At 36.3% G+C, this 17,170-nt stretch overlaps 1 protein-coding gene across 1 annotated transcript; it reads left to right on the forward strand.

Moving 5' to 3' along the window:
- Positions 1 to 584: 584 nt before the first annotated feature.
- Positions 585 to 16,050, forward strand: polr1d (RNA polymerase I and III subunit D). Its single transcript, XM_007228401.4, has 5 exons — positions 585 to 735; positions 4,592 to 4,689; positions 5,094 to 5,170; positions 11,434 to 11,516; positions 15,343 to 16,050. Exons 1-5 carry the CDS (start codon positions 694 to 696, stop codon positions 15,388 to 15,390), a joined length of 348 nt encoding a protein of 115 aa, XP_007228463.3. The 5' UTR covers positions 585 to 693; the 3' UTR covers positions 15,391 to 16,050.
- The last annotated feature ends 1,120 nt before the right edge of the window (positions 16,051 to 17,170 follow it).

Genomic DNA, 17,170 nt, shown 5'->3' on the forward strand with positions numbered 1-17,170 from the left:
ATGCATAATTCCAAAAAACAAAATGAAATTTTCTCAAAATGTTCATTAATTTAGAACGATTTTTTTACATTGTATATATTGAATTTAATATATGTAAGAGTAAATAAGGCCTAAATAGGTCCGATTTTTTTGTACATTTTATTTTATGGATAAAATATTTACTGAGTATGCCTCTGGGAGTCACAACCAGAGCACTTTAAATGTTTTAAAGCCTTATAACTAGAGTTTTAAAGCTTTACAAATACGCTGGTGCTAATGAAACATTTTATATCGTTCTGTGTTGACACTGTTTAGTTTAAATAAATAAAAATATATAAACTCATATTTTTTTAATATAATCTGTTTTCACTATTACTCCATCGGCACTCATACGAATAGCGCTCTCTGGTGGCTGACCATAACTTTCATCATCAACCTGCGCCAGCCTTTACCCGTCCCGTAAACAAACCCGTGCTTGTGTTTGAGTGACACCTGTTTTTTAATATATTATTTTTATTAAAAAGTCCCCGCGCCGAGACGAGCAGCACGCGCATGCACACATAACAATTACAAAAAAAATTATTATTCCCTCCTGGCTGCATTAAAGCAGTTTAAGCTGATGTTTCTGCTGCAGCTATAATAACAGAACGCGTCACTCCTCTGAGCGGAACGTCATAATGCTGCGACACGCGTGCCACGGTCCAGAACGCGAGCATGGCCGCAGCAGATACAGAGAAGAAGCGCGTGCTGGAGATGGTAGGATTAATATATATTTACGTTATATAATCTGCAGTATTAGACAAAAACTAGACACCTCTTCTGATTCACTGTGTTTCTTTTTATATTATTTTTACATTGTAAATTTAATGCTGAAGACTGTATTAAGGCTATACAGGAACACATGCAGAATTATTCTGTAAACAAAACGTGTTAAACAAACCAGAACATGTTTTAAACTGTAGATATGTGGTTCCCAAATATTTAAAGCAATGTATCACCCATAGTTTAACCAACCATGCTGGCATTTCAACGTTAAATGACAACGTTGATGTTAAGTTTGAACCTTTAATAAACCATAGCTCACATTCTGGATGCTCAAAATTGTACAGAAAACTGTATGCCGTTTGGTTTGTCACCTGGTCTTCCACCCTGAAATGCTTTGTATTTCACAGTACTAAATGTAGTCAAATCAAAAAGTGTTATTGTCAATTCTGCATATTTACAGAAAATACAGAGGATTAAAATTACTACTCTCCTTCCTAAAGTTACAACAAATGCAGCAAGATAAAAATAAAAATAAAATATAAAGAATGAGAGACACTAAATGTACAATACAACAGGGTTACAGACATAGACATGGGATACAAGATACACAAATGACAGTACCATTGTAAACAGAACCTATATAAGCAGTAATGCAAATATAGTGGTATAAAATCTTAAGGCTGGTAAAGTACCACAGTTCTAGATTCTTCTAAATAGCCACATTTAGTAGGAATGTCCTTATCACATTTTTTATGCCCTGAGTCCGAGTCATTTGATTTTGAGTTTCTGCCGATACAGAGTGCCGATCAGATACTTTGGCAATGCAGTAAAAAAAACAAAACTGATATTTACAAGTTGTCCCTTAAAGGTTTTTTAAATATGTTTGTAATTATTACTAAAACAACAGTATCGAATTTTTTTTTCCATTTTTCCATCAAAAGCCATTTTTATCACAAAATTAACAAGTTTAAATAAACATTTAAATATGCATCTTTACTTAAATAAACAAACTAAAAATGTCACACAACAGCAATTCTGTGATTAATAAAACTGAAGATTAATGGTCTATTATAAATGAACACAGCACAGACTGCAGACAGTCAGCTGATATTTCTAAACATCATGATGATTTATTTTATAATGCTGGTCGTTCTATTTTTTTTTTGTTTGTTATTTTTTATTTTTGTTATTTTTTTTATAGAGAGACCGTAATAATGGTATGGTTTAGACCAGGCAGACTAGGTTTAGACTAGACTTTTTACCCTATTATCTTATCTATATTACATTTAGATACATTATTACACACAAGAGGTGTGTACACATTTGACTGGACTGATCGTATAATACATAGTGTATAATACACATTTGTTTAGAAAGAGAAGATATGTTACTGATGCAGTTTAACCTCTCTACCACTAGGGGGCGGCGTGCTGTAGAAGATACTGAGTGTATAATTATTAAAATGCGCAGCACTGAAAGTTAATTACCACATATAAAAGCTCAATATGGTAGAATTAGATTATTATAAAATTTAAATTATGTAAATTGTCAAAACAGTGTGTGTCTTTATGTGTAGTTCAGGGTCAAACGTGTTTTACTTGTTATGCATGTATAGTTGTGGAGGAGACTGTAAACAATGTGTAATAAGTCTGTTTTGTATACTGTGAATAAAATGAGAAATGTATTCTTTTTAGTGCAATAAAATCTATAAACAAAATATAAAACGTTTATTACCTTATCCCGGTCTTTGTATATGTGGCCCCAAAACACCCTCTGCAAGTGAGTAAATGAAAACACACATGCAGATGAATTTACAACAGATATCTTAATTTTTATTTTAAAATAAAAATAAAGATGTATCGGTGTATCTGTAAAAAATAAATACACTATAAAAGCAAATAACTTGCATTTTTACCAATTATATAAATAAAGGCAATGAAAAAATGAACACCAATTAATGCTAAAGTATTCTAAAATGAATATAAAAGGAAAATAAAAAAAATAGAAGTTTTTAATTAAGCAAAGTATTTAAAATAAATACTGACTTAAAGCCACTGATGAACATGCTGTAATTGAATCATTATAAAGTGAGAAAAGTGATAAATCTTAAAAATATAAATATATTTGCCCTACATAGAACTTTAAAGCTTTTTACACCAAAATTCTCTACATATCTTATTTTCAATCATATACTAATGCATATTTCGAGCAGGCAATTTTGCAGTTTTGAATTAGAAAGAATAATACTCCTTTATTTGGCCTCCGTGTGCTATTTTTATTCCTCCTTTATCACAGTTACGTGCAATATGCCACAAAAAAATGATAACATGGTTTTCTAGACTTTGATGCTGAGATTGTAGTTTTGCACAGACCGTCTAATTTCCCCACAATTAGAGACTTCAAACAGTCTCTATATGATAAGAGGATTTTATCCTGTTCTGTTAATGGGGTTTTTAATCAGCTGCTCCCTTCATCCACCTTCTTTATCACTGTTTCACTGAGTTTTTGAAAGCAGAACACACCTCTTTCCTGATCTAAACAAAACAATAGAACTGGCATTTGATCAGTGGAGTCGTCTCACTCCTCTCTTTCCCTCCTTTCCTGTTTAGAAACAGCAGCTGACTGTGTTCATTTATAATAGGCCTGTAATTCATCAGTCACGTCTTAAAGCATTACTGAGTTTCTGTTCCTCACTTCATGAAGAATCATGCAGACTGTGAACACTGCAGGTGTTTCCAAAGCACTGGAGGCCGTTTAGTTCTTTGACCACCAAGTGTATTAAATGAGCTTTTCCATCAGATATAGAGAACTGATATTACTGATCTTATACAGCTCTGGAAATAAAAGAGAGCACTTAAAAATGATGAGTTTCTTTGATTTTACCAAATTAAAAACCTCAGGAATATAATCAAGAGGAAGATGAATGATCACAAGCCATCAAACCACCAAACTGAACTGCTTGAATGTTTCCAAAAGCAGTGTGTAAGACTGGTGGAGGAGAACATGATGCCAAGATGCATGAAAACTGTGATTAAAAACCAGGTTTATTCCAACAAATATTGATTTCTGAACTCTTAAAACTTGATTAGGAACTTGTTTTCTTTGCATTATTTGAGGTCTGAAAGCTCTGCATCTTTTTTTTGTTGTTGTTGTTATTTCAGCCATTTCTTATATTTTTTTGTAAATAAATGCTCTGAATGACAATATTTTTATATATATTTTTTTGGAATTTGGGAGAAATGTTGTCTGTAGAAAAAAAACTCTTGCGTCCGGACTGCAATAAAAAAAAAAAAAAAAAAAAAAACACACACACAACAACAGGAGGACCAGTTAAGTTTTTTTTTTTTTTTTGGGGACTTGGTTACATGACACCGCATTCAGTGTCATTCAGTAGCTCCTCCATTTCCACTCGCTGTTGTGTTTAAGTGGATCGCCGTGGAAACACGCACCCAAAGTGTAATTATGGTGCACGGCAGTGGAGGATGTCTGAGAAAAACGCATACATGGTTGTTCTGGACAGGAATAAAATCAAAGAGGACCTAATCCCATCCGAATAGAACTTTATAGTGCAAAAAATACTGTAGTTTTTAGCAGTGCAGCTCCTGAGAAGCTAAATAAAATGTAAAAGTTGTAATTTAGAAAATATCTACCAGTAATTTCTTCAAAGTAAACTGCATATCTTTGGTTTAATAATTGATAGATTATATTTAGAGTAGACGAAACAGAAATCACTAGAGAAGGTGTCTGAATCCTCGTGTTTATCTGTGTTTTATACTGTGTTTATACTACAGTGCGTTTGGAGAGTTCAGTTCTAAACGAAGATGCTCGTTACTGTGTTTGTGAACAGGTCCAGGCGGCCGGCGCTGACGAGGGCTGTGTGACGTTTGTCCTGCACGAGGAGGACCACACCCTGGGCAACTCCCTCAGATACATGGTGATGAAGAAGTAAGAGATACTGCAGCTTTTCTATTATATAACCTGAGAACAACCTCGACATCCTGCTCCTGCTTAATTCAGAATTCCTTTTCCTGCTCTCAGCCCCGAGCCCGTCGCTGTCCTGTTGTTTTAAACAGTCTGTCTGAGACTGATAAGTGCCTCCGTATGATATTCTCGTCTGTAGACGGTGTTCTTTTGGGGTCGACGATTTAAAAGGTGAAACAGCTGTTACCATCACGCTGCCCAAACAGGTCTGATCCCAAGATACACAGCCAGAGGCGTGACAGAACTTCACGCTAACGGGGACGAAGCGCTCAGCCCGATGCTATCCAGACTGTTTTGGCAGGCCTGACTTGTGAATGTTATTTGGGGTTAAGGATGACTTGCTAATGGCTTTGTTTGTGTTTCCACAGCCCTGACGTGGAGTTCTGTGGATACAGCATTACACACCCCTCGGAGAGCAAGATCAATTTCCGCATACAGACCCGAGGTGAGCCAGATCCATCCCTCCGCCTCTTGGCAGTGGATTTAACAGTTCAGAATCTGCAGAAAATTCACATTTAAGAGAGAAATAAAGCTTAAAATAAATATTTGCAAAGATACACAATCTTCTTATATTGGGCTCTGCATGCCTCCATGCTGGATTTAAAATGAAACAACCAAGATATTAAGAATTAATGTGTAGCCTTTTTTAAGGCTTATTTCAAGTGGTTGAACTAAGCGCTGCCACTATGATCGGGAGATCGCTGAATCGAATCCCAGTCATGCACCTTGCTATCAGCAGCACAGTTGGTCTTGTTCTCTCTGGGTGGGTACAGTACAGTAGATGGCACGCTTTCTTTCCCCTCATCACTCCTAGGGTGATGTGGATCAGCACAAGGCTGCATCTGTGAGCTGATGTATCAGAACCGAGTCACTGCGCTGCTTTCCTCCGAGCGTTAGCGCTGTGATGCTACTTGACAATGCTACAGCATCATCAGCAGTTCAAAAAGATGCAGAGTCTGACTTCACATGTGTCGGAGGAGGTGTGTGCTGGTCTTCGTCCTCCTGGTGTTGGGGCGTCACTAGTGATGGAGGGGGGGGGGGGGGCGTCACTAGTGATGTCAAAATGAGTGAGTTGGGTAAATTGGGGAGAAAATGGGATAAAAATTAGAAATAAAATAAAAAGAGGAATTACAACTATTTTTTTTTTCTTTTTTGAAAGACTCCTCATTTTAGGGACTTAAAAGTAAAAAAAAAATATAAAAATATCCGAAAAAAATCTTATGGGCTCCATTGGCTGTTCTATATAAGTTTAGGGGTGTGCCATATCATATACTATACAATAATACAATTTGATTTTCAGTTTATTTGTTTTATTTTTCATATTCTTGAAAAATATTTTTGTATAATTCAGTGTTTTTTCACATCGCCAAGTGTATTGTTATCGTGAAAATACCAAGCAATAATTGTAATATTATTTTAAGGCCATATCGGCCATCCCTACAGTATAGTATAGAATTGTAAATAGTCGGTCACAACCTCACATTGAAAGGCTAGTTTGCAGATCTCTATTTTTTTATGTCTGTCGTCTTTACTGACCCTCTATCTAACATTTTTGGCTGGAGATGAGTTCATTTCACATTAATTAGATTATTTGAGCTGCCCCTCTCATGGTCCGTGGGCGAGTCGGAGGGACAAAGAGCTCCTTCAGCACATAATCTAATTGGTCAGTGGAGGAGCAGAGACCCTCGAGGAGGGGCCTTCACACACTGTCTGTTCACATCACTCCCTGTAATGTCTGCTGCTGCTGCTCCTGCTTACACAAGTGCTATCAATACTCGCACACATGTGCCCGAAATGAAGAAGAAAAAAGAAGACACTTGCCTCCTCTTAAAGCTCGCTCTAAAATGCCTCGACTGTCATCTAATCTCATTAGACGCCGGCGTAATTGGATGAAATGAAGCAGTAAGAGCTCAGTAATGTGGCATTTCTTCCCTCTCGCGCTACAACCTGGAGCGTATGACGGCACAGAACTTTTTCACGATTCACGGAAACCAGGACAAACAGGCTGATTGAAGTCTGGTGGTTTTTGTTCAGACAGCTGCTGAAGTTTCTGTCCACTGCTCTTCATAAACACTTCATCCTCCAGGTTTACTGGAAACTGATCAACATCCAGCAATGATTTATAGATTTGCTGATATTTGTATTATTTGTTTTTAGCATATTTGGCATATTTTGAGCAGTTATAAACATCTGTGGATTTGTTGAGCTTTCTGTGTAAATGGATTGTGAGCTAATGGTGCTTTTCCAGTAGTTTGTGTGTGTGTGTGTGTGTGTGTTGTGTGGCGTGTGGCGTGTGTGATACACCTGTATATTTTTCTGAAAGGAATGTTTTGGAGAAAAATCTTGTTTTCATCACTACTCACAAAAACCTACTCCCGTTATGGTGATCGCACGTCATACAGGCATTCGGACACCAAGGCCCAATCCCATTTAATCCCTTGGCCCTACCACTTACTACTCATCCCTACCCCTTCTTTTCGAGTGTAACCCTTCCTCTTGGAACGGAGTTAGAAAAGGAAGGGGTGAAATCCTCCATCCTAAGAATTGAGACGACCCTTCAAGCTCCCGATATCTGAAACAGCATCAGGAGCGCTAAAGTTCAGTAACCTAACTGCTGCTGCTGATTAACTAGTTAACTTTAGGGCGTATTTTATTGTGTGTCTTCAGAAAGGGGGTACATTCCTTAATTCCTCTGTGATTTTAGGAGTTGAAATTAGCTTTAATTAGCTTTTATTTTATTTTATTGTTCCGTACCGCCTTAAGTTCTGCAGCTCCTGCCGTCTGTTGCACTATTTAAGGTGGAACAGGGAAGTTATCTAGCTAGCTACTGAGACAAACTACTAGCAAACTACTTTTATTTATTTATTTATTTATTTATTTTTATTCTTGTTATGAAAAATTAGACCATAAAACATTGAAATTACACTTTAAACTCTAAAATAATGCTAAACGTCACTTTGTGCTGTCATCTTACCAATGATTCTCATCCCCTCGTTTTGAGGTGTAAATCTGAAAAATCTCTGTATAAACTAACCTCCAGCACATCCCAAAGATTCTCAGTGAGGTTAAGGTCTGGACTCTGTGGTGAACTCTCTCTCAATCCATGTGTGAAAATGATGATCTCATGCTCCCTGAACTACACTCTTTCACTCTTTCACAATTCCAGCCCCATGAATCCTGACATTGTCATCTTGGAATATGGTCGTGTTCATCAAGGAAGAAAAAATAAATCCATTGATGGAATAACCTGGTCTATATTATTCAGTATATTCAGGTAGAGTCAGCTGACCTCTTTCTTTCAGCACATACTGTTGCTGAACCTAAACCTGCAGACCAACTGCAGCATCAACCAACCAACCCCACATCATTTACTTACTTAAATCCATTTTTATAAAATATTATATTGATTAAGAAGCATCAGAAATGGTCTTTTATTTCTTTTATTTTATAACTTTTATTTTAGTTTTAGTTCTTTTCTTAGATGTTTTTTTTTATATCTTTCCTTATTTTATATTTAACAGTTTTCTATTACTTTTTAACTTCTTATTATATTAGTTTGCTTTAGCTTAATTTTTACTCTCTCATTTTTGTTTTATCTTAATTTATTATCAATTAAACCTCAAGTTTTATTTGTATCTAATTTTAGCTTTTATTTTCTGTTATTAAATTTTTTCTTTTAAATTTAAATGATTAAATATAATTATTTTCAGTGGCACATCAATCTGTGTTTTTGTAAATGCCTGGCTACAGTAAAAATGTATTTGTCAAAATAAAGGTTGATTTGATTTAATTGAATTACACATGTTTAAGTACTGCAAATCAGAAGAGAGAACCTGGTTATCTTTATCTTGGCTAATAACATTGTAATATTATTTGCTGTGTTAATTTTTTAGTTTAAAATACAGAATTACACTGTTAGCTTCTGTAGTTATTGGAAAGTTGTGTAAATTGGATTTTTTATTTATTTTATTTAATTAATAATGTCCTCAATAGTTTGTACCTGTTAAAATCTGGCTGAATGTGTTATTTTGCTTTATAAAATCAAAGATACGTTGAGTGTTATGATGAATGTTAGAGATTAGAGATTAATTTTACAAAGTGTAAGCATGATGGTACAGATCCCTCAAAACAACCCGTGTTCTGGTCTAATTATGATTTATGGGGCCTTGGGCACATTCCAGGCTGTGTTCTCTCTCAGTGACGAAGAAGCTTTAAGGACTGAGGGCCATTTAGTCCTGAATAACAGTGCAGAGATCACACAGCCTGGTGTAGATGATTAACATCAAAGAGCACCACCGGTCAAACCCGCACACCACACACTTCTGCCTTACATGACCTGAACCAAACACACAAACAGCTTTTATCTCAATATGGATTTTTAAAATATATATTTTTTAATTTATTACAATATTTCCATGTACAATATGATATGGCACAACGCTAGTATGTTCATCTCGTCTATTTAGTAGGACAGATAATGGCAAAATTTACTATAATTTACTATAGTTAGTTTTCTGTGCATGTTGGATTATTGAAACTATCATGTAACTTCTAAGTAAAATTTACCCTGTGTTTACCCACAAAACCTTGCATGCAAGATTATTTAAAAAGCAACTAAACCCTAAACCTTGTTTTTTTTTTTTTTCATTAATAGCTGAAATTTGTTCTTTTAGAAGCATTGAAACATGCCAGACCTGCTTAAATCCTTTTATACATTTCTTAACCTTTAAAAAAAAAAAAAACACTGCCCTATAGGTGGGAATGATGTTTCTGTGTATTTTACTACAACAGCCAATCAGCTCTCCCTCCTGCCCCTCCTCTAAACCCATACATCACCCAGTGTCTTTTTTTTATAATTTGAGCTGAGGGTGAAGTCAGCAAAAAAATAGGATGTTTAGTGCCCCTTTAAGTAATATTTGAGGCATAAACAAATGGGTAAGAGTAAAAAGGTCAAAAAATTTAAGTTTTAAGGACTCAAATTTTCTTAAAAATGCAGATTTAAAAAAAAAATCTAATTTTATTTTTTGGTGGAAACTTCCATGGCAAGACTGACACCATTCAGCCTCCTTTCATCCTGTTTAACATGGTTGGAGTACACTTCTAAAGTGATATTAGACCGCTTCATGATGGAGAATATTTTTTCATCTCATCGAAAGTCTTGGGTTTTCTCTTGTGACCTGCTCTGTTCAGTCAAAACCACAGATTTTCTATTTTCAGATGAAGTCAGGAGCCTAAGCTTGCCATTGCAAAACCTTAATTCTGTGTTGCTGCAGCCATGTCTTTGTCGATTCTGACATGTGCTTCAGGCCATTGTCTTGTTGGAAGGCCCAACCGTGGCTCGGTTACAGTGTTCTGGCACAAACTAGCAGATTTCCTTGTGAAGAATTTGAGCTGTAAATAAAATTCATTATACCAGTGGCAGAAAAACTTTTGAAATGTCTATTTGAAATGTCAGAAATTGGCCACCATGTCTTTGAATGGGAATGAGAGTGTTCTTTGTACTCGGCCCTCTTTTTTTTGCCAAGCATAAAGATGGTGTTCATGGCCAAAATGCTAAATTTCTGTCTCATGTGAACAAAACACTCAGTTACAGGTGTAATTCCAGTTTAGTTTCAAGTTTCATACACTAGGGTTGTGTCTTCGGGGCTCTGGAAGAGCTTGTTTTGTGAAACTTGTCCAAAAAAGGCTTCTGGTCATGGAGGTTGTGCCTCAACTGAATGCAGCAGAGTGTTGCAGACCTGTGAAACTGATCTTTGTGGTGTTTATTTCTTTTTGCATTTGCCTCTCTTTGAATGCATGATGTGTCCAAATAAATGATCTGTACTTGTAACAAGAATTTGTGGATTTACCTACATTAGTCTTTTATGGCATGTAACATAAAACCTTTATAAACATTTTAAAAACCTTTAAAAAAAAAAAAAAGTTTCATTGGTCAATTTCAATTGGTGTCAATTTTGATGTGTTGTCTTATTCAATGCGTGTTCTTTCCTATTAGGATTTTTTTTAAACATATTACATACATTTTAATATTGAATGCATTAAAGCTATACAGGAGCACATGCATAATTATTTATTAAACTAAAAGTGTTAAACAAACCAGAATATGTTTTTAATACTTTAGATTCTTCTAAGTATCGCATTTATCTTTGAGTTCAGATCTGCAGACTCTTGGTGAGATTTTAATCTCAGTATCTTTATGAGGGAGAATCACCTGGAATAGTTTTCTCAGCGTCTTGAAGGAAGGAGTTCCTGGAGGTGCTGAGCAATAGTTGCTGCTTTTCATTCACGCTGTAAAGCTCCAGCGCATCCCAATTAAATCACCTTAAATCACCTCAAATAATAAAGCATGATTTCTGGTTGTTTCCTCTATGTCCATGAATGGAAAGGGACCCCTATACGAATGGAATAGAAACCTCAATGGAAACTGACAAATTAAATTAATGGTTTAAGGAAATTTAACCCTGACCTTAACTTTAGTAATAAGAATAGACGTTGTTTTGCCCCTTCAGTCTTTGCCCTTGACCTGGGTTGGTCCGGTTTGTCTCTGGTTTTCTAACAATGGCAGATCATGTCTGAACTGTACAGAAGATGTAAATCTCTAATATCTGCTGAAACAGCTTAAATGTTGTTAGTTGGTATGAAGTCATGTCCTGTTGTTTGAGATTAATTGTTCCTGTTTTTTTTTCTGCCTCTTCCTCTTTTCTTCAGGAGGACTTCCAGCCACGGAAACTCTGCGCAAAGGCCTGAATGACCTTACAGACGCCTCCAACCACGTGCTTCACACGTTTGAGGTGAGCTGGACCGCATTTTATATTTGCATTTGCATTTATGGCATTTAGCAGACTCTTTTATCCAGAGCAACTTGGTGTTATTCCTGTTACAGAGGTCAGCTGGTGTTTGGAGTCTTGCTCAAGGACTCTTATTGGTGCAGCACTGCATAGCACTGCATAGTCACCCAAGCTACCTAGTTAAATGGAGTTGTTGAAGCACCGTTGTGCATTGTTGTGGTACCCAAAACGATGTATATGTTGCTCCAAGAATCTGAAATGTTTCAGCCTAAGGCTAGGGATATACTTTGCTGTTAACTACATGATCACATATGAATAATAGCTGCCTCGCATATATGTTAGCTCTACTGTGTTTCTGTGCTAATAACTACTCAATTTATAAGCTAAAAAATCTCTACTCTTAAGAGGGATATCCAGTTAGTTGGTTAGTGGCCAGAATGTCCATGGAACAAACAAGGAACTGCAGCTTTCTGTCACCAAGGAGCTTCTGCAATGAGCCTCGCACAGAACTGCTGTAATCATCAACTGAATATGATCTGCTCAACTTGCAGGATTGACTAAATTAGAGAAATATCTCATATTTTGGATGCAAATCAATTGTTACTGACACATAGCTGAACTGGGCGTGTCCTCATAAATTAACACTAGCTGTGTGTAATGTGCAGTACACACAAAACCGATAGTACCTGACAGTATATGCACTCTGCAGCATCAAAAATGCATAAAATATTTTGCATTGGCAGTACCAGAGAAACATGCCCATTATCAACACATCATCTTTGATTTAGCAGCCTTACATACTTACAAACATACCATCTACAAAGATGCTCCTGTCGCCTTTTCTGCAGTATTTTTTTTTAGAATGATCCAAGGCCTAATCTTCTTAATTGTCACTATATTAGCATTGTCAGTGTGGAGTTATTTATGTTCAGTTTTCGCTGGTCTGCCCTCTAGAGGAAGCCACTAGTAATGCAAGCAGCACAAGGGCAAGTATGTAAATAGTTACGTTATTCAAACAAAGGCATCCCCTCTTCTAAACCTATACAAAAACGTATCTTCTTTATCAAAAAAAAAAAAAAGTTTGATTTGGAAATTTCGACTAAAAACCAGTGTGGGACACTTTTAGACTTTGTTGACTTTGTTGGTTTCTCACGGATGCATCGTCACAGCAGCCTCACCAGCGTCACCTGCCTCTTAAAACTCGGCCACCTGCTAGATAAACTCCTCCACCTCCAGATAAACTCCTCCGACCCTCGTTCCTCGGATTTCCTGTTTAGTGTTTGGCAGGTCACTTGTGCAGATGGTCTCCCAGCCTTTCCCGCTCCTGTAGGAATAATGAGGTGTGTGCTGTAGGGACAGTCCTGAGAGACTGTCTCTCTCTCAGCGCAGGATATCCCACGTCTTCACACGAACGTCAGCATCCTCAGACCTCTGGCTCAGCTTCAGTCTGCACAGCTTCTCACAAACAGTCCAGAGTCTTCCTCTCAGAGATACAGAGATAATCTGGGTTTTTGGAGATCCTTTCTCCTTTTCTTTTTTTTTTTTTTTTTTTTGTTTTGTTTGGAGTCCAGGTAAACTTTGCATAATGTAAAACATCCCAGATAGTAGGGGTGGGCGATATGGCCCTAAAATAATATCACGATATTTCATGGTATTATCGCGATAGCGTTACTTTTGGCGATATGACAAAAAAATGTAAAATACACTACTAAAACAAAACGAAACTTGCATTCTATTATTGTATACGATATAATATTGCACACCTCTAACTAAGATATAAAAAAAATACAAGATTTTTTGCAGATTTGTAACAGAAGTCAATGATCCAGAATGTCATGATACTACTAATAATGCACTCCAAATATCTCCATATATCCAGGATTAAAGTAAAATAAATGATACTGGACCGATATAATTTGTCTCTAGTAGATATATAATAGGAAATGAGCAATGTGTAAATATCGGACTGTAGCCTGTGCATTTACCACATTAAAACAAGCTACGTGGAACAAACTGGCTAGCGGATAGCCGCTAATACTAATACTAATGCTGCTGCACCCAGCCTTAGTGGAAATCTGGAAATCTAAGCTTACTGTAAATAAATGGAAGTCCTTTACTTAACCAAATAACCACAGTTTTTTTTTAGGAAAGAAATCTGTGTAGATTAACATCCACCCCTGTTCCTTACTAGTGTTGCATAATGTGCCTTATGTAAGAAAATAGACCAGAAAATTGACATTCTTTGATTGTGCACTTTATAATCTGGTGCGCCTTATAGTACGAAAAATACGGTATATTATATTACCTATTTTGTACGTTTTATTATCACTGTGGGTGTAATCTATATGCATGGTCCACTGGTGACCTTATCACACAGAATAAGGTGGATATCTTTTGAGTTTTAGACAATATTTTGATTTTAATAAAAAAATTACTTTTTAAAATGCTCTATTCTCAAAGTCTAGGCATAATCCCTGTCTGGGAAATTGGCCCCATATACCAGTAGTGTGTAATGCATTGTTAGGACGTAGCGTTAGCCTGCTGTGAACCCTGTGGTTGATATAGCTGAACCGTTAAAGCTACTTGTGGTCCACAGCATTAGATTCAGTCTTGCTGGAATAATTGGTGTGTAATAGGCTTCTTGTGTTGGACCACAGTTTCTCATAAAGGTGGAATAAAAATAGAAATTTCGCTCCGGAGCCTTAAAAAGAGGTGGGTGTGATGTGCTTCAGATCCGCGCTGGCTGTGTGAGTCTTGTGACAGAGCCGTGAGGTGGAGGACGGAGCACGAGAGCGGTCTCGAGACACAACTGTCAAACTGCAGCCTTTCATTTTCTTTTTTCTTTTTTTTTTATAAGAGCTGTTTTTAAGTTTTTAAGTAGCTCAGTATTACAAGACATGGTTTATGCAATTTACTTTCACTCACACAAAGAAAAAACATCTTAACCAACCTTAGAACAGAGTTTCAATGTTCAAAAAGAACATTTTAAAAAGTTTCCCAGAAATAATGTTCAAGAAATATTCTGAAAACCTGTGAAAATAATGGTTTCCATTGTTAAGTTGTGTAAGTTTTTTACACAACATTCACAACTAGACCAATACTAACATTATGGACACATTTAAAGTAACATTCTCTAACTAAAAATAATTAAAACACTGATCAAGAGATGTTGCAGCAACGATACAAGAACCTTTAAAAGGGTTAAATAAAATTTTATTTAAATTTAAATTTGGCAAATTAATGAAATAACGCCCTGGTTTTAAGAATACAATTTAAATGTGTTTAAATACTGCAGTATACTGTATTACCTTCATGCCACCCAATACTATTATATACTAAGATAAGTCTTTATTAATTCCACACTGGGGAAATTTGCAATTAGTTTGCAGTTTTTTTGCAATTTTTTTGCTATTACACTATTAAAACTCAGTTTAACATATTGTGCGCAAGCCATATGGTGCAGTGATTGTTGAGCTGCGTTGGATTAGATTTTAAATGGTCTATTAAACGTTTGTTAGGATCGTTTATTTATATTTATATTTTAGCCCAGTATTCAACTTTTGACCAGAAAAATGCTCTATTCTATTCTTTTATAAATGTAATGATTATGGCAAAATACCCAAATGTACTTTACTACCATTGTTCTTGCTGTACATTGATTTGCATGATGAAATAATTTCTGTGATTTTAAATCAAGAAACACTTTTATTCCTGGAAAGCTTTGGTTCCTAGAATTCCTAGAATTGCCTGCTAGCAGACTTGTTTGTGATGCTGCCTAAAAAGGAGAACAGTAGGGCTTTGGATAACCACTGGATCCTCTGTTTAACAGGCACAGGTGAAGGAGTTCAAACTGAAGCAAGAAGAGGCCATGGAGTAGCTTTATAGGAGTGAAAGGACTGTCACATGAGAGACGTTTGACGCTGGACGGATGCATGGAAATACCCAGAATTTTACTCCCGTTTACCTTATTTACAGTTCAACTGATCAGTGAACTTTTGTTGTACAGTATTTCTTTTATCTTTTTGTTTTGTTTGTTTTCTATATCTTTAAAAAATACTGCATATTTTTGAGAGTGAGCACATTATGATGATTAATAAGGTTGTCATTGTTATTGGCTTTTGATTTTTTTTTCCCCAGTTGCAGGAATGAATATTTGTCATTAAAATTTAATTTTACAATTATTTGTAACTCAGACGTCATGTCTCTGTTTTGCAGCCCGTTGCTTTAGACCATGCTGTCTCTCTTGGCCTGACCTTGACATAGTTTAGAACGAGTTTGCCAAAAAAAGAAAAGAAGAGAATCCTGGATCAGCTCCCATACGAGTCTAATGTGATATAATTACTGTCCCAACTCATACAAACTGAAGGCGCGTTCAGCGGCCATGTCAAAACATTCCACTGATGTTCAAAAGATTCCACGAATCCCACTAAAATGAGGTTACTGTGAAGATCTGAACCATTAACCAATCATAATAATCTTCCTCAGAATTCCAGATATACGACTGTGCTTTTCACTACATTAAAAATCATGTTTTATACGGCTGTTTTTCATGCCTGCTGTTTGAGAAAGTTTTGAGAGTCACAAAAGTTTTACTTCAGCTCAGCCAACCGAGTTAAAAGGACTGACCTCGCCGTCTAGACCAGGAAAACTAGCGAGCGTCTTCAGACTAATTGAGTTTTGCAGAAACTCTCAGAATCAGACTCCCAGAGTGCTGCTCTATTTACCTTCCACAAAAAAAACAACAACAAGAAACAAGCTAAGAAAGTACGACAGGTCAGTTTATCATCTATCAACACCATTTTCCTACAGTTTAAGGTGAAAATTAGGTGTTAAACTTTATTATCATGAGAATTCCAAGTGGTCAATCAGTCTGTGATCGTTTTTAAGATTTCTGCTTTAAATCCCGGTCATGCAGCTTGCTATCAGCTGCCAGAACCCTGAGAGAGCACAATTGCTCTCTCTTGCTCTCTCTGGGTGGGTACAATACAGTAGAGGGCGCTCTTCTTTCCCCTCATCACTCCTAGGGTAATGTGGATCAGCACAAGGCTGCGTCTGTGAGCTGATATATCAGAACCGAGTCGCTGCACTTTTCTCCGAGCGTTAGCGCTGTGAAGCTACTCGGCAATTCAAGTTCCAAAAGAGGCGTGTATCGGAGGAGGCATGTGCTAGTACAGGTGTCTCAGACTGCCTTCATTGAGTTTGTGTTATCAGTGTAATATTAAAGTGTAATGATTGGACAGTAAAAGTGCAGTTAATGTGTTTTCTAAAGAAATGATTTATTTACATTTCCATCAATTGAAAGTACCAGAACTATGGTCTAGTTAACCCCCAGACCATTTTACACTAACATCAGAGTTACAATTATAGTGTGATTAACCAGCTAGTAACCGGACAGCTCAACTAAAACTCAGATATTCCATGTAAAATAAAAAGGTCCTACAGACGGTCTGTTCAGATTTTTTTCTCTTCAGATTCCCTAAAATTTAGATTGAGAAAATTAATAACATTTTTTAGCACATCAAATGGAAAAAATTATAAGTACTTAAATTGTAACTAAACCCTCTGATTTTTGCTGACTCCACCCTCAGCTTAAATTTGAAAAAAGATTAAAAATGGGAGGGGTAGTTTGTGAGGGGCACTGGGTGATGTATGGGTTT

Source organism: Astyanax mexicanus, chromosome 10 (assembly GCF_023375975.1).
Source record: "Astyanax mexicanus isolate ESR-SI-001 chromosome 10, AstMex3_surface, whole genome shotgun sequence".
NCBI classification, from domain to species: Eukaryota; Metazoa; Chordata; class Actinopteri; order Characiformes; family Acestrorhamphidae; genus Astyanax; species Astyanax mexicanus.

Bases quoted from the DNA above. Each gene is read 5' to 3' on its own strand.
- polr1d (XM_007228401.4), top strand. From the start codon at position 694: ATGGCCGCAGCAGATACAGAGAAGAAGCGCGTGCTGGAGATG. The intron at 736-4,591 runs GTAGGATTAATA...GTTTGTGAACAG, and splicing joins AGAAGCGCGTGCTGGAGATG to GTCCAGGCGGCCGGCGCTGA. The intron at 5,171-11,433 runs GTGAGCCAGATC...TCTTTTCTTCAG, and splicing joins TTTCCGCATACAGACCCGAG to GAGGACTTCCAGCCACGGAA.